This window comes from Poecilia formosa, unplaced genomic scaffold (assembly GCF_000485575.1).
Source record: "Poecilia formosa unplaced genomic scaffold, Poecilia_formosa-5.1.2 Scaffold56, whole genome shotgun sequence".
Taxonomy (NCBI): domain Eukaryota; kingdom Metazoa; phylum Chordata; class Actinopteri; order Cyprinodontiformes; family Poeciliidae; genus Poecilia; species Poecilia formosa.
In genome coordinates, this window is record NW_006799995.1 from 1,997,417 (window position 1) to 2,015,837 (window position 18,421).

The following is an 18,421-nucleotide window of genomic DNA, read 5'->3' on the forward strand; positions in this document are numbered from 1 at the left end:
TTTTGTCTCCCTTCATGACCCGAACATACCAAACCCAAGTCCTTGTGCTGAAGGTGACTTTGGTAGCTTGTGATATTTATTGCACCTGTGATGCAAACTCCATGCAGAAAGACCGGGGCTGGGAATCAAACCCAGAACCTTCTTGCTGCAAGGCAACAGCTCTACCAACTGTGCCACTGTGCAGCCCGTGCAATAAACAAAAAATGTAAAAAAAAAAAAAAAATTAGAAAAATAAATAGAAGTATTTATTTTCACTAAATTGTTGGACTTTTTATGAGTGACATGTCCTATGGGAATAGAACAATGGAAAAAAATATGTAGCGAGTGGTTGGCTGTGTACACTGAAGTTGGTGTTTGGATTGTCATTAAATTAAAGGGGCCATTTTCAGGGTTCTTTAGGGAGACTGGGCTGCATATTACTAGTTCAAAATCTTAAATGTTTTGGTTAGCCGGAAATTAATTAAACACAGAAAAATACTTTCTGAGTCTACATCAGCAGGTCAAACTTGCACTGAATTATCACTGATTGTAGTTGAGGTTTCTCCAAATAAATTGATGAAACCCCTCAATCAGTCTGAATCAGTTTTCAGCTGAGAATTTTTTATTTCTTAATGCTTCTGATAGGTTAAATTCAAACTTTAAGTATGACAATTAAATTGTATCTCAAGTAGTAATTCATGACTTTTTGTTTCCCTCTGGTCTGAATATGATGAGACACAGACTTTTTATTCCCCACTCTTCGGTTCAGTTCAGCTTATTTATTTATTCCTTTGCAATATGATGCCTCAAATTATTTTTAAGACTAGGAAATCTATGTCACAACTCAAAAAATATATAATCAACTCATTAAAGTTTAATGTAATCGTATTGACTGATTCAAATTTAGTTACATACCTTCTACCTGACTTCTGGTTATAAAACGTGTGGAAAAATGTAATTTATGGCACCATTTTGTAAAAAGTTGCCTAGTTTTATGGCATGAAGTTGTGTCTTTGAGACAATTCCTCCTTCTGAACAGGAATCTCAGTGGGCAGCTGAATAACTGGAAAGACAAGAACACATTCTGTTCCAGGGCAGATGTGTCACAATGTGGCTACACATTTTGGACATTTGGCCTAAAATTGCCAATATCTACAGTCAGATCGATAATTAGATTTAAACTGCAACGTTGATGGATTGGGCCAAAGAAGGACCCAGGAATTTCTTGCCATTGTGCCCAGCTGGGAATATGACAGGCGGGACACAAAAATCTCCAAAGCTCAGTGTTGGCAAACTGCAGCAAAGCAGAGCATTTTAGGCCATCATTCCCTCCACCGTCATTCATGTTGTGGATGCTTTAATCTGGGAGCAAATAATTGGGTTACAGATGCCAGTCAATATGGCCTCAAGAGTGGAGAAAAGGAGATGCTCGAAGCAGTGATGGAGCACCGAGTGGAGTCACCCTCCAGTAATCCTCCGCACCCCTCGCTTTGAGCGCGGATGCGAGCTGGTGTGATTGATGACGCCACTAATGGAGTACGTAAACACAGACAGCCTGGTTATCTCTTATCTGACAGAGAGGGGAAGGCCTGTGTCAACAGCTGCTCCTCCTTGCCATTCGTCTTCTTCCGTCACCTCATCTCTTCCTCTGTCTCATTTACGTCGCGCGACACCAAGCCCCGCGTTTAATTACTCTCATCTGTGGTTGAGTCATTCTCGTTTGACAGGTCTATATCTTATTTGAGCAAAATCTTTATGCAGCGTATAAATTGTCATAAACACTAATAAGTGCTGTTTACAGAGAGCCCATGAGGTCCTTTTGTTGCTCCACATGGGCCTCGTTTCATCCACATGCCTTAATCACCTTAATGTGCTTGCTGAGCTGTTACCTTCACCGAAGGAATCCCATATGCATTCATTTCTCCATACATTAAAAGCCAGATTGATAGCCATCAAGCAGGCCTTGGCCACTGACACTCATAACATTCAGTTTAACACAAACCAGATGGATGAGGACCTCTCCAGTGGCACACACACACACACACACATACACACACTCTTTCCCTATAGGTACCCCAAACATTTACCTCTTTCTCAGGACAGGGGATGAGCTTTCCTAATTAAAAGTCAGATATATATAGGCCCCTTAGTGGTAGAGGGAGAGTATTCAAGCAGGATCCATTACTGACACATTGGGGACCCAGAGAGCCAAAGTGAGGGCGAAGGTTCAAACGATGGGATGCAGGATGGATGCCAGCAGTGACCATCTGCTGATGTACAGTGTCGTCTGTACAAATTAAGATTACAGAACAGAAAGCGGTAGTTATGGTTGTTGTGATGGCTGTAATCATAGTCTGACCAAAAAGCGGTAGCTGTGGGTGCTCCGCGCCGGCCGAGAGGTGCGAACTGTGATCTCTCTGGCTGCATTGTGTTCACACTTGAACGGGAGCCAAAAAGCCTGTGAAGTATTTGAGCCAAGAGAGGTAGAGAGAAGTGTGGAAATGAAACAATGGTTTACACAACAGTGAAATAGGGCTTTTCCTCTTTTCTTCCCAGCAGGCCTTAAGAGAGAGAGCTTTGCTGGCCCTCGTGTCCTGGCTAATCACAGGCCGTGGTGGGGGAGAAGAAGAGGTGGAGTGCACATGCTCAGAAACACATGCAGCGCATTTAGCCATCATGCTAATTTTATAAGATGACAGATTTTCTAAAAGTTTACATCCATTTCAGAATGAGCTGAAGCTCATCATATATACAGTTAATAGCTGATATTACTAATCAAAGCTGCCCCACACACATCTACCAGAGACAAATAAGTTATTTTCAATTAATATTTCTACACAGGAAAAAATATAGATTGCATTTTCTGTAAAATTAGAAGGTTATTGTTAGTTCTTTTTTTCTTTCTTTCTTGCATTTCATCTTGTTGACATAGAACTGATGGAAAATATTAACACATTTGGTTTCTACAACTTGTCAAAATAAACGGTCTCGTATAAAATAAAAAGCCTTGTATACTATAGAAATCACCCATTTCTATAGTATTAGTGAGTTCTGCATACTGTATAAATCATTAATTTCTATAGTATACGAGTCCAAGGACAATGTGTGTGAAAGTAGGAGTCTCATCAGTAAATACAAGCCTTCAGTTTGAGTAGAACAACTCTATTTGTGCATCTGGTTTTACCTTACAAAAAAATATTTATTTTCTCAAATTTTGCAACTACAAGGAAGAGTCATTTAAACACTTATGGTTTTTATTTCAAATGTTATCTGTAAACTTCACTGTACAACAAACACGTTAACAATACTGTTAACAGTTTAAGATTTAAAATATATTAATTTAACCAAAATGTTTGTTTAAAATAGTAGATGAACCAGACTTCTCCCAGAAGATGACGGAAAAACAAGTTTTTAACCGTTCCGTTTTATCTAGATTTTAACAGACAGAATCCCAAAAACTTATTTCTAAACTTCAGGATAAAACATCATGTCAACTCTTTTCATGACAGCAGGGCAACTTTTTGTATGTTTGAACCTGCATTTCGATGATTTATCTTTGGCAATAAACTTCAAGTATTTGATGTTGGAAGTCTTAAGCTTCAGTTCCCCCTGCAGATTCCCCATCAGGAAAACATTAATTTCACCTCCACCTGCAGGAAGCATGGTGATGTAGTGGAAAGCTCACTTAACCGAAACAGTATTCAGACAGTTTGAATAATATACAGGTAGCACCAATTTGGTGCCTTCATATCCTCTGTGAAGGCACTGGCATTTATTTAGGGGCCTCTGAGTTAACAGGACTGATTAAAATTGCATGTCATATATTCCAGAACATTTTGGGGCAGAATTTATTTACTACTTTCTTCTTTGTTACTTTGCTAGCAACACTTTTTCTCATAATAAAGTGTTTTGGCGTGGGAGCTCAATCTACTCTGCGGGCATACCAATGTGTTTTGTACAGCTTACAAATATTTAGCATGATATATATATATATATATAAAAAACTCTTGTATCGTTTTCCTTTCACTTTTTCTGACAATAACAGCTTCTTACCAAATGTTTGCTTTGTTTCCTACATGACTTACGGTATTTATTTACCTGAAACAGAGTAAACAGGGTGAATACAAACTTTCCAAACTTTAGTGTAAAGTGTTTTTAAAAAGTGGATCATTTTTCATTCACTTCACAATTATGTAGATTTTTTTGTTGGTCTGTCACAAAACGTCTTAACAAAATAACATCACAAAATGTGAAAACAATTACAAGGTATGAACAATTTTTCAAGGCAGTTTTACAATCACGAAAAGTTCCAAGTAAGAAAGGCTTTAAAACAAAAATGTTTCTCTTTTTCTGTCGCTATAAGTGATATTCTAAAAGTTGCTCCATAATTAAATAACGAGACATTTGGCTTTTTAAAGTCATTTCATTCGGAGGTAAATCTTTTAATCTCGGGTCATCAGTAAATGCTGGCTATATGCCATGGCAGAGCAAGAAGAGGAGATGGAGAGAGAGAGAGAGAGACAGAGAGAGAGAGAGGATAAAGCAGAGTCTGGTTTTTATAATGAAACCTTCTGCTCAGATGGTTCCAATAAGCCTCCCAGCCTGCAGCCATGCAGGGGCTCTGCCACATGCTGTCCTGCCCAACCACACTACAATCCCCTTTTTTGGCACCAAATTCTACCACTTAACATTTCTTGTTCATTCTACGTCTCGAATTTAAGTCTGCAGAAACTTGGGAGGACTACAGGTGATCAGAACCGAGATAAGAGCTGCGAAGACGAGAGGAGAAATGTGTGTAGCTGTCGTTTTCTGACCGCCTCGGCTTTGAGTGGCACGTTCTGCACATCGCGGCGTTCGTGTGTTTGATCTCGTTTCAGCAACTTCTTATTGCTAAGTATAAAATCTTAGGAGGATCATTGAAGGTTGATGCGACATCTTCTGTTTTAAGCCGACGCACATCTCCGAGATTCAAGATGGATCTTTTGGAATTCATGTTAAGCATGATGATTTCGGATCATATGACCATAAATAGATTTACTTCTCCTACCTTCTGCCACCTTTCATTCCGCCCTAAACATCAAAATGGGGATGTTTTTATTTGCGGCACCCTGTTAAAAACTCCTAACATAACATTTTTTTTCACATCTCCTCATTCTGAAGCTCTCCTACACTTGAATATTAATAAATAATTGTCAGAGTTACATTCTTTTGCAACGTTGTCCCGAGCAGCCCTTCTACTTCTCTGTTTGTTTTCGCACAGTTCCAGGAATTGTCCCTCTCTGTGTCTCCCTTCTCATGTCAGTCGAGCAGAGTGGAGGTCAAGTTGTGTCGGCGTTGAATGTGTGCTTCCTCGCCTCATTATTATTTGTCATTACTCACGGACTGGATCCGTGCAACTTGAGTGATTTAGCCGCTTTGCCTGAGCGCAGGAAATGTTGCTTTGTGTTTTCAGCGCCGTGCAAAGAGCCAGAGAGGAACATTGCGATGAGCGCTGCGTTTTCATAGGCTCGACTTTAAAGAAACGTGTTGGGCTGTTCTGTTCTCGATTTGTGGTGTTGGATAAATAGTTTCATTTTTGTTTAATTTGAAACTACGTTTAAATAAAGCTTCTTAAACTTGTAAAATTCTGTCAGCATGCCTGTAGTTTCATTAGACGAGACAACATAAATCTATGTAACCATGTGTTTATTTAGGCAAATGTAACATGGTTCGCATTTGTTGACTTCATTGCTAAATATGTGTTAAAGGTCTTGAAATAATAAATGTTTTACTACAGTAAGCAGTTATTTAGCAAGTTTACTGGTGACATGAAATGAAAACACAAATCGGCACAATAATGGTCATTGATAGTCAATGGATCTGGTGGCATCATTTCTTCTTTACCAAAATCACCATTACAATTATGTACATTATCATTTATGACATCCTCCATGGATTTAAATAAACTTCTAGGACAGCCAATAACTTTGTTCCTTGTAAAGATGTTGGAAATATTAAAACAACTTAAGGAACAGAGTTTATTTTGTCACCTCTTACAGTGATGAGCATGGTAACAATTAAAAACTTTGGTGTTTTTTTTCGCAGTTTAAATTTCTCAGTTGTAACTTTGATTTTGAGAAAATGGCCTTCATTCAAGTCAGGAGTAGGGCCTTATTTGGGCTTTGAGTGACTCATTTTTTTTTTTTTGTCACACTTATAAATCTGGTTGTTCCACTTCAAACAGTGCGGTTAGAGTGTGTATGTGACCCTGATGTACAGTTCATATTTCCCCATTTACACTGCACCTGTTTCAGTATAATGAGCCAATATATCTGCTCACTAATTGCCCTGAATACATATCATAAAAACCTGCCTGTAAAAGCAGGAGGAATGGTAAAACAGATATAGGCCATGGCGGCATCTATATATATTTTTTTTTATTAAAAGTATCACACATAATAAGCAGAAGGCACATACATACACTTCAAGTATCGTTCGTGTGCTTGCAGTCACAGAATAAAAAAAACATCCTCTAAAATAGCACACACACACACGCACACACACGCGCACACACACACACACATGCACACACGCATGCACGCAAACACTCCTGCACACACTTGTCCAGCCTTTTAACAGGAGGCTGTAAATAACACAAAGCCATTTCATTAACGAGGTCCAGCCTAAAAACTCTCCGACTCTCCTCCCTTAAAGCGCACACACTTCCTGTTGTAAGTTACCCCAACCTGGCAACTCTGCACATGGCAACCTGCTCATTCAGACGATCTTCAGGGGGGGGTGCTGAGGTTGGACGTAGAAGAACGGCGCTAAAGCTAACCTGCATCGGCTGCAGGTTAATTTCTTTTGTATTACATGAAAAGATCACTCTATTTCTTTTAAAAGATGATATTTAATAGCTGGCTATTTCAAGCAAAACTTAAAAACTCCTAATGAAACTCTTGCTGACGGTGGCGTGGTGTGTTTGGCAAGCGTATTTTCAGCGCACCCACTAGAGATGGTAGCTGTGCCACTCTCCTTTAATACGAGTTAAAGGAGTTGTGTCATTAGTGAGCGAGGCCACATTCTGACACTCTCGGTTCAGTGTAGACACACGTTTGCAAGCACATTCACACTCGCGCAACAACCCAGATGGCTTTTACAAGGCCCAAGGCCCTCCCCGGCCCGCCCGCCCGCCCGCCTCCCTGCCTGGGTTTTAATTATGTCGAAGGCTGCCCTGGTCTGATAAAATGGGTCACGTTTAACACGACTTCACTCGCCTTCACCCTCACGCCGCATACCCTCTCAGTCACCTTGCGTGCATCTACTTTATCTGCATGACAGTGGAAAAGGAAGACACGGAGCTTTCGTCGCAGTATTTCACAGAGACAAACGGTAATCGGGTTATATATTTTAACCTAATCACCGTTGCCCCTGTGATGTGTGTGTTTGAGCTGTGCTGGTGTGTGTGTGTGTGCGTGTGTGTGTGTGTGGATTTACAGCCTGCTTCCTTTTTAGCTGTCATTAGACTGCCAGACATGGCTACACAGGTGTACTGTTACCAGCATTAGTAATAGGCTTTATACTCACACACACACACACACACACTCTCTCACACGCACGCGCGCACACACACACACCCACACATATCCCGATCCACTTTATTTTTAAAGGTCCAATCGTTCCTCGCAGCGTGACTCTTCCTGATGAAACACTTTAACTCAGCTGCTCATTCTCTTTATTTGGACTCAACGTGTTTTCACTGATTTCAGAGTAAGGCCAGGGATCCAGCTAAACAACAATATTTGAATGTTAAAGTGCGTGCATAAACATGTATGAAAGATGAAACCCGGTACAGGTGTGACGGCAGCAGAGGTGTGCCAGTCAGTTTTGATCTACAATTTCCGATCTACAGTTTTTGTAGAGCTTTGACCGTCCTTTCTCGTTGCGTCCAGTTTCTCTTTTAGCAACTACAACAAAAGAAGGTATATGGTTGGACATGAAGCAATTAGTATTTTTTTAAATGATGAAACAGAGTTGTAGTTTGTTTTTGTTTTTTAGCAATTTCTCCCTTCGGAGAAATTATCTTTGAGACTTAATCACAGTTTATATATCTATTTGCTTTTAGAGATCACTGGAATAAATATGAGCTACAATTTACAACCGATATTACCAGTTTTGTCTGCGTCACACCATAAAAGATGCTTTATCATCCTGTTTTATAAGCTCGTGTTTATCACCTACTATTAGTCATTTATACATGCCTGTAAAACCATTTTCGTTCACAAATGACCACGTAGATTCAAAAGCTTCCAAAAATTATATCAGGATGAATTCACAAAAAACTGGATCTTCTGATTGTCATTTCTGAGCAGAAGATGGAAAAAGAAAAGAAAAGAAAAACACATCATGTGATTTCTTTGACGGTCAAGTTCACCATCTTCCACCATCTGATATCACTTCCTGTAACAGAAACATGCAAATTTTCTAAAGGGAGATTAACCGTATCTAATTGTAAACCTTTTCATATGGCAACTTCTTTGTACAACTCTGGAAATTTTATGCATTTTTTACTTCAATATATGTTTTTTTCTTTTTTTAATCTTGGAATTAATCATTAAAGGGATGCATCATTTCGTTGTTTTGTTTTTTTTTTACAAATTGAAATGCGTCTTATTTATTTAGAAAAGCTGTTTAGAGACAGTTCCTGCTGTTTTTCCTGACGTTTTGAGGAATGCCCCATCAGGTCAGGACCTCAGGTTCTCCGGACTGCAACCTGATGAGCGTGTTTGTGAACTGATGCTCCTAGTTCAACATGCCAAGTGAATCCGGTGCAGAAATAAAGCAAATTACTGGTGCAAAACATTTAACCATTTTCTTCAGGCATTCTCCCCTTAGCACACTTTTTTTTCCCCGTCATTCTCTTTTACATCATCCAGTCATAATTTACATCCTTTCCATGTCACCTTTAATCAGAGCTACAGTCCACTAAAGTTATTAAAATAAGAATAATCTCCTTTAGGCCGCCTTCCCCTCCAGTTTCTGTGGGACAAACTTTAATGGCAGGACCCCTTGTGAGCCCGTCCACCTCTCACCTCCACACACACACACACACGCGCACACACACACACAAATGAGTGCAGAGACACACTCATTTAGACTGCTGAGTGATATGGTGGGGCTAGGGTCTTCTCTGCAGGACCCCATCCATCACACACACATACACACACTCATCCGAATGAGGACTTACAAACACACTGGAGCGTTTTCATGATCTGCACTCTATCAGTCTCTTTATTAGTCTGCCTGTGGGTGTGTATGCATGCGTGTGTGTGTGAGCGCGCGTGTGAGCATGTTAAAGGGGCCTCCCAACTGGAAACAGACCCATTTCCAGAAAGGATACAAACTCCAACACACACCTCTTTATTTCCTTTCAGTCGCGCTGCACCTTAATTTGCAACACTTCTAACAACCAACTCTGCAGCCCGCTTCACAGCCACTCAATCTGTCACTGTCGCTGCCGCGTTTCCATGTCTGTCTTTTTCGGCCGAGGTAGAACACAGTGTACGAGTGTGTGTGTGTGCGTGTGTGTACGTGTGTGAGTGCATGCCATTCTCTAACAGCCATTCTCATATATTCTCTACATAGCCACACCGGCCTTGTGTTTATGTATATTTACAGTATAAGTCTGCAGCTGCAGAGAGCAAGGGAAGTTTCATTTCCCACCTCTGAGGAGTTCTCATGCCAGGCTGCCCCCTGGCTCCCTTAAAAGGAAATGCATCCCGTCCTGCAACCCCCAGTTTTATTGTTTTCTCTCTCTCTCTCTCTCTCTCTCTCTCTCTCTCTCTCTTTCTCTCTCTCTCTCTCTCTCTCTCTTTATTTTGGGGGGTTTACTTTGCAAATGTGCTGAAGCTAGAATAAAAAAAAATAAAAAAAAGTCTTGGAATAAAAAATAAATATTTCTCCATTACTCTCTTTCATCTCCAAGCAACATATTTTATTAGTCTGCTGCTTCCCCAGGATACGTTCAGGTAAACCGGGGCAGAGTAAGCTTTCCCTCTGCATGTTTCACGAGCTGTATGTCCTGTTTTTTCTCTAGAAGAAAATGCTTTTTTTTTTTTTCAAATTCTCCATGATATTTTCTGTTAAGAAGCATATTTTCTCTGTGTTTCACTCTACGATACTCGAAGCAGTTCCTTCTTGAAATGACAAAACCTGCTTTGCTCTCTACCCCACATGTATACAAATGAATGCAAACTAGGGTGTGTTCACACATTGAAAAACTGAGGCTTGTACAACAAAAGCGCCACGATCACACCTTATAAAAATATTCCCTCAGACACACAATAACCTGGCAGTTACGTCTCAGATGCTGTAAGTCTGCTCCTATCTTCATCTCCCATCAAAATCACAATCACCGCGACGCTCCGAGCAGCCATTTCCATTTTCTGCCCTCCGTCAAAGGGAAAATAATATGTACCTTGTCACCAATGTCTACCCGTACAGGCAACTTCGCTCTACTAATTCAGCCCAGCGCTCCACAGACATCCGTCAGATATAACTGGCGGAGGAGAGGGCATGCCGAGACAGCCATTAAAGGTTCCTAGCTGTCAAAGGTTCCCCTTTGTGTTGTGAGGGGCGATATAAGTGTCGTGCTCTTATCAGGGCTTCCTGTGGAGTTTGCTCTGCATCCTGTCCACTTAGAGCCGCTCCTCTTTCAGAGAAATCTTATTGTGTCTTTGTGCGAGTGTATGTGTGTGTGTGCGTGTGTGTGTGTGTGCGCGCGCAATGGTACGTGTCTGAGGGTGTGCGTGTGTGTAATGTCAAGTGAGTCATATTTTTTGACTGTGTTTAATCAAGTCAAACTACAGATCAAGTTTTGAAATACAAAAAGAGGATGGTAAATAGACTTGGATTTCTTCATTTCATTGACTCTCATCCATTTTTCTTGTTTTTTGTTTTCTCGTTTGCGACCCAATGACGATGCTTGCGAGTCTGCTCGGTGAAAATCGGGGAGACGAGCTCATTTAAAAAGAGAAAATATGATTTGAAATATGCAACTTCTGTTTGCCTTCCTGTCCCACAGTGCGTCTGAATAAAACCCTGCATAATCGCTTGAGCACTGCTGTGTCTTGACCTTTCAAAGTTGTTTGTGGGTTTAGATCTAAGTAATTAACTTTGACTGATGTGAGCTGTTGATCCCAGTGATTGTCACGTTGATTATGTTTTAAATTTAGTGGGAAGGCAAGAATGACAGAGCTCGGCAAACTGATGCTTAAAAATAAGATCTAAATGAATGTTTAACCTCAGTGTGCAGATCAAGAATGAGGAAATCGACTCCTTTGGGGGGAAAAAAGAAGAGAATTTCAGCAAGATGAAGACAGAAATGGCTTTAATATTACAGTCTGCTCCAAAAGCATCCATGCTGTTTCTACTTTCTGTTGAATTTGGCCATGTAATAACAAGAACATTTGGCAAATTAAAGTATAATGAACAACAAGTATCCGAAAAAACGTCCAGTCAATGTGTTTCCATGCTTGCGGGGTCACAGGGGAGCTGGTGACCATCTCCACTGGTTATTGAAGCAATATACAATGCTACCTGCATCAACCTTTGCATCAAGCTGACTCTACGTTAACATCCCTTAATAAACTTTAGTGCAATCAGTTGCCTTCAGACGTTACCTAGTTATTTAATAGGCTCCACCTGAGGCAGTGTTAAACACTGCCTCAGGTTTGTGGAGGCAGTGTTAATACCTCTACCTATTTGTGGAGGCCGAGAGAACATTAGTGAACATACAGCGTAACAAAGGCTGAGGGACACCTGACAGGTCAGGGATACGGTTGTGGAGAGTTTTAGAGCAGGATTAGATCATCTGTCTATTTTGGAAAGAACTGTTGAATCGGTCATCTGAACATTAAGAGAGAATAGCATACTTCCAAGCATACGAAGACATGTAGGGAAAGATAACTCTGCGTAGGACAAAAGATTAAAAAAAACAAAAAAAAACAAAGTCCTGTTAAAAGTCAGTCAAAGTTCACACCAACACCCAAAGAGGAATATGTGGAAAGATGCACATCTGATTTGGATGGATCAGTCAGATCCATCCAAATCTGACTGAGCTGGAGCTATTTGCAAAGACGTATTGGCAATATTTGATCTGGTTGCGCAAAGTTGATACAGACATTCCTCAAAGACTTGCCGCCACAATTGCAGCAAAAGATGGATCTAAAAAAAATTGACTCAGGAAGGCTGAGTACAAATTGCAAGCCACACGTCACGTCTGGTGTTGCTATGGCATAAAATCCTCCCAAAATATATCCAAGCTTAAAGCTGCAACGGGACAAAAATATGAACTTGATGGTGAGCTCTTTTGCAAACAGCATATTTCAGTTTCAGGTTTTATTTCCAGTCTGTAAAGTTTGAGCGGCTTAGGGGGGTAAAATTCAGGGTAGCTAAGTTTACTTTTGTTAAAAACCCTTTTACACATGGAGAGCTGATGATTTCCAGCCTGGTTCTCCTCCTTCTCCTGCTCCGTGTGACATGTGTAGATGGAGGGAGGTGGAGTGAATGAAAAAAAAAAAAGGTAAAGGTAAATAAACAAACAATCAGCCACAAGCTTGTTCTGGCTCTCCTTCTCTGTTGCCCCTCATTTAAGGCCTTATAAATCAGGTTTCCACCCAGAGACAGGGTGTTAGCGGGCCTCCGAGACAACACACACACACACACACACACACACGCAGAGTAAGACACACGTGTGCCAACCAAGATACAAAAAAAAAAAGAAAAAAAAAAAGGAAAGCACACAACCAAGCACCGGTCTGCTGCTCATTAAGTTCATGTTAAGAAACATCGGATGGGTGTACAAGAGCTACGCTGGTAGGAGGAGGTAAAATAAGAGTGTGTGGAAAATCCAAGGCTATAGTAAGTTGGCTTAACTACATAAAAATGTGTGCACCCAGTCTCCATCTGGAGCTTAGCTTCATTTTTAACATATGTTAATAAAATATCTATAATACCTGTTGTAGCTCCCCAGTAACGATATGACAAGTGCACTCTGACTCCACCAGCTGCAGAGAGGATATTAGGCTAAGGAGTAGGTGAGCATGTGTGTGTTGAGAGGGTCTGCCTGGTTAGTTTTCAGAGTCTGTTTTAGCACATTAAAAAAAAAAAAAAAAGGTCTGGACTTTATCAGGCTGGGTTGTAAATTGGGAGCAGAATGGACAGTGGGCAGAGGTGTGAGGGATGTGGGGCTACACCCCGTTATAAGCCTTTAAACATATCTAAATGGATTCAGGGAAAACACAAAGGAAGGAGCCAATTTGCGTACAGGTTTGGTTTGAAGATCGGCAAATGGATGTGCACAAGCAGAATCTGACCTTTTTTTCCCCCACTTTGGTCGGGGTTTTTCATCACTTGTGGAAGGGTTGAACAATTATTTTTACCCAAAGTTCCAGGAGGCATTGTTATTCTAAAAAAAGGCCCCGCTAACAAGGCGGGTAAGTTCACACCTTGGGTCAAAAGAGGCACAGCGGCTGTTATTACCTCAACCATGCGTGCCTGCCTTCGCCCCAAACTGTTGCCGCTCTTATGCAAGCCACGCTTCCACACCTTGATCCAGACCCAGAACATATTTACTCACTAAACTTGGCACCTGTACCCACCCACAAAAAAAAAAAAAAAAAAAAAAAAAAAAAAGCACCTTCTGCACATGCTAACTCAAAAAGCAAGAACGCGGTCATTCACACTTTACGAGCGGTTGAAAATAAACAAAACGTGACCGTGCCTTCACCAAGCCGGAGAAGTTCACAAACTTTGCACGTCTAAAAATGTCAGATGGCTCGTTGGTTCTTCTCCATCGCACCTCGACTTCCTTACGCAGACATTTGACTGTGATTAGGAGTGCAGCGAGTCAAGCCAAAGGTCAGCGCTGCATTCAGACGAGGTTGATTGGTTGTTGTAATTAGAGGAGTTTTGCTCTGTCTCAGGCCAGTTCTCCCCCAGAGGATTCACGCTGGCTCCCTGGTATCAGTATCAGCAGCAGTAGCGGAGCGAAATCAGAGCCCAGCTTGCTGAAGACTCAGATCCCGAGGTGGTTTAGCTGACTCCAAACTCGCCGCTATCTCCCTCTGATAAATGCGCTATACCTTTGGCATTCTGTGTTGTCAAGTTGCAAAAAGTTCCAAATTACTCTTTTGTAAATGTATCACTCAGAATATTAGTCAGAGATGTTGCAGGTTGAGAACAAGGTTGTACTTATCTGTACGCTTCTCAGCTAACAATAAGGCCTTCTTCTATTCTTCTGCTCTTCCTCCTTCGCCGCAACCTTACGTCCGCCTCCATTCTCTGTGAAAGCGGGTAACTTGAAACCCGTTCTCTGAGTCTCTGGGGGCTACAGGGGTTACAAAGGGTGATCAATACATGCCAGAGAAAGTCATTAGACAAGTGAAAGAAGCCCCAGTTTGTATACTCCCTCCTCCTTATCCTCTTTCCTTCCCTTGTTAGGACCAGCAACTTTAGCTGGCCTTAACACCCATTGACATGTTGGCGCTCTGCAACTTAAATGTTCAACTGCCATCTTAATCTCCACACTGTGGTTTTGGAAGGATTATTCTTTTTTTGCTCAAAAACAAAATTAAGTTTTCTTAAAAACTATTGCACATCTGGCTTCCCTCCCGTGCCCAATGCCGGAAGAACAAACAATGCAATATGATAATAATGCTCCAGAGAGACCTAGCTATGTATTTGACATGCAATTCGATCCCCAGATAAGGCAGGCTTCTTGGGATTTTTTATTCATTTTTATTTTTTATTTAATATGTGCAAAAATTCTACCGCATGAGCACAACAGCTCTCACACATCATATGTAGCACAGATGTCTGCCACTGCTATACAGAATCACAAGAATCTGCTAGAATCAGCACATTATTTTACTGCGATATTGCACAACTCACCCTATGACATCATGAATTGATCTCATTCTACGCTACGCTGTTTGCACATGTAAGGATTCACTCATCTCAGCGCGTTTGATGCCTAAGACTGAAAGTGAAAGTGGCTGCTTGGCCAAATTTCTGAATAATTTGACACGTAATTACTTGACTGTTTGGGGACACGCAAAGCACATTATAATTTCATTCCTAGACAGTGTGCTGATCTCATGTTATATATATATACATATTAAAACAAAATAGTCACATCACGCAAAGTAATGCATCCCATTGTGGTGGTTCACTGTCAGTTTCTCACTCTTGATCCCAATAGACATGACCTATTCAGAATGGAGGTGAAGCAGAAGATCTCATAAATCAAAGAATAAAAACTCCTCTTATTTCCCTGTGTTTAAACCTGTGTAGTAGAATTAGCTTTTAAATATGTCAGACTGATACACGACTTTCTTTCAGGATAATGCTTGTTGTATTGTTGCAATTATTTTATCAGTATTTTAGCAGTGTTGTGTCTCTATATGGTGGCTTATCAATTTTAATCCATTTTACACTAATCTGTTGTATGATCCTAGACCCAAAAAAAACACACAAAAAACAAATAAAACCCAAAACAACTGTCCTGTTTTGATGTAAAATCCAGTTTCAGTTAAAATCGTCAGGTAAATTCTTAGCGCTTTCTGTATCGTCTCTTTGAACTTGTGCTCTTTAACAGGTGGTGGACGACATGGGCAACGTCAAGTTTGCGTTGGACACCGGCCCAGACGCGACCAGCAACAGCTGGCTCAAGTACGTCCGCTCAGCGCCGTCGTTTGAGGAGCAGAACCTCACCGCCTGTCACCTCACAGGAGACCAGGTAAGTCGCATTCCAGAGTTGTTCTGCTTGAATCTCTGTTCCTCTCCATGTAAAAAACAAACAAAGAATAAAACATTTCACTGGAAAGCAACGAGTAGGTGGAGGAGAGAAGCAGTTAAAGCTTTCAGTCCATTAATTGTGGGGTTGATGTGTGTGAGTGAGCACACTCGTGTGTGTGTGTGTGTGTGTGCTGTAATGACCACAGATTGCTTTGTTAGTCTAAAGCTGGGCCAGTTGCCAAAGCTGTGAAGAAATTACCCGACTGAAGAGGCTAAGGAATATTAAGACACTCCTGATTTCCATGATAACCATTATTCAAGGCGTGCTCTTTCTTTATGAGGAGTTTCTGTTTAAAGAAACTTGGCCAAGGCACAGTGGATGTTTTTGGAAAGATGCCCAGCCATTGCCCATAAAACTCCAACTGCTTAACTAGGCACTAACAATAACCCCATGCAATGTGTGGATCGCAACTTACTGCTGCAATGGATTAGCATATCTGTGCTGACACACTGACGGTATTACTCTGCCTTTGCTCTGCGTCTGCCTTTTCGGGTCAATTTCCATTTTCACTTGAACACACCATTAGTGGCTTATGTTAAATGGGATTGAGGAATCTTACTTTGAAGCTTGTGTGAATAAGGCAAAAATATATATATAAAAAACAGAGCGGAAAATAATAAGTGACAACCGCATGACAGTAGCCAAATGAATCCATATGACTTGGCTTTGTGTTCCTTCATTCCTGTCACTCCACTCTTATTTGTTTTCTAATCCCTGCCTACATGGCTCACTCCCCTTCCTGTCGCAGCCTCTCGTCGCCTGCTACTTGTTGACTTCCCTCCGTCTTCATGTCTTGATCTGCCGCTTGTCACTGTGACACACCGGGGGGAACAGGCCAGAGCTTCCACTAAGGCCTTAGACGCTAAAGTCTGACCAGTGAAGAAAAGAGACCACGCAAAAGAGACCGGGAGAGAGGGGTGGGAGGAGGAGGGGGGGGGCAATCTTGGGGCCTCCCAAGATTGACAAGCACCAATTGGCTGGCAACACCAACCCGCCTAATCCTTTTAAGATTTTCACATCGGTGCCCCCTGTTACTGCCACATAATGTCAAAGAAAGAATCAGGGCACCGGAGAAAATTGTGGAGAATTATTGGCGAAAGAAAGGGGCCCACGTGCTCCATTGCTTTTTGATGTGTTTTGCACTTGTTTGTTCTTATCGAAAAGGCTTTGCTTTTGTTTGCCTGACCAGTTGCTTGGGATAGTGGCTTGCTGGTATGACCCTATAATTTATTTACAAACATAGCCCAACCACACATGCACACACTCACGTACATGCAGCCACTTAGTGGTAAAATATATAATTTAAGAGGCCATTCTGCAATTTTTATTTTCCTTTTTTTTCTTTTTTTTTTCTTTTTTCCTGTATCGACATGCACAATGCATGAGGATTTATGGAAATATGTGCGCACGAAGCAAATTCAAACGCAGCCAGTGGCCTTTTAAAAGGGAAGCTGCAAATTTATTTGTTTGTCATTAATGATGTAAGATAGGAACACACGTGTGCACAATCATGCATCATTTAGATATTTATCAGGTGGTGATTTGGCATTGTTTGGTGGAGCAAGAAATAATGCGGGCTTTGTGAATTTCTTTTATTTTCCAGCAAAGTGTGTGTGTGTGTGTGTGTGTGTGTGTATGCGTGTTTGCGTAGATGTGGTGGGAGAGCATTCGCTCAATTTTCCACACACTTATGTCAAGCAACTTTTCTCACTTAAGTCAGCTTGCAACTGTATCCTCCTGCAATATTCACACACTTTTAAATGATGGCAAAACAAACAAAAGAAATTAACAGTTTCCTACGATTGTGTAGGTGTAGGTGTGTGTGTTTTGCTCCAAATGAATGAGTTAAGATCTACTCAGAATGCCAAATAGTCGCACAAAACATGGTGTGCTAGTGAGCCCATTCAGGGGCCGCATAAGGCCCAGTTGCTTCTAGTGATTTATACGCCTGAGAGAGTGCAATGAGTGCTTCTAGTGTGTGTGTGTGTGTGTGTTGGGTTAAGAGTCGATGGGGCTTTAAAGAGAAGATGAACCTTGTCCACCTTCTTGTCAACCCTTCATCTTTTGTGTTTCGAAGTGGAGGCCCTTTCTGGCGCTGTTTGATCTGCCCTTCTACCCTCGGATGGATCCATCAATTCGTACAGACTGTTGCGAGAGTGTGTGTGTGTGAGTGTGTGAGTGTGTGTGTGTGTGTGAGGCCACAGTAGGAGATTATTGCAGGCCCCACGGGCTGGCATTGATCGATGAGGCATCTGTCTCCTAAACACTGGACAGTGAAGGGAAGAAGTCAAGAGAGGGTTGAGGTCTTAATGTAGAATCCAAACAAGTCCATGCTCCAATATGTTTTATTGCAGTAAAAATTAAGCATATATAATGGAGATCATTTGATTAGCAGCTGGCTGTGTTTATTTAAAGGAAAATCTGGCCTGATATTTGCTTACATTGTAATTTATTTTGAATTTTTAATATTCACTTCTAAAGTTTTTTTTTTTGTTTGTTTTTTTTTTTAAAGAAACGTGCTTGATGGAACTCAAAATTTGACATTTCATCTCGTTTTATTAAATAATCACTTTTGTTTGTTTTTGTAAAAAAAAAAAAAAAAAA

The 18,421-nt window shown here is 41.0% G+C and overlaps 1 protein-coding gene across 1 annotated transcript in view; it reads left to right on the top strand.

Annotated features, from left to right (window-relative positions):
* The window catches only part of LOC107836405 (PR domain zinc finger protein 16-like), a 207,726-nt gene extending 191,036 nt beyond the window's left edge, over positions 1–16,690 (top strand). The window contains exons 4-5 of the mRNA XM_016672088.1: positions 15,617–15,851; positions 16,566–16,690. Coding sequence (XP_016527574.1) covers positions 15,617–15,851; positions 16,566–16,690 — 360 coding nt within the window. The remainder of the gene's footprint in view (positions 1–15,616; positions 15,852–16,565) is intronic.
* Positions 16,691–18,421: the final 1,731 nt, after the last annotated feature.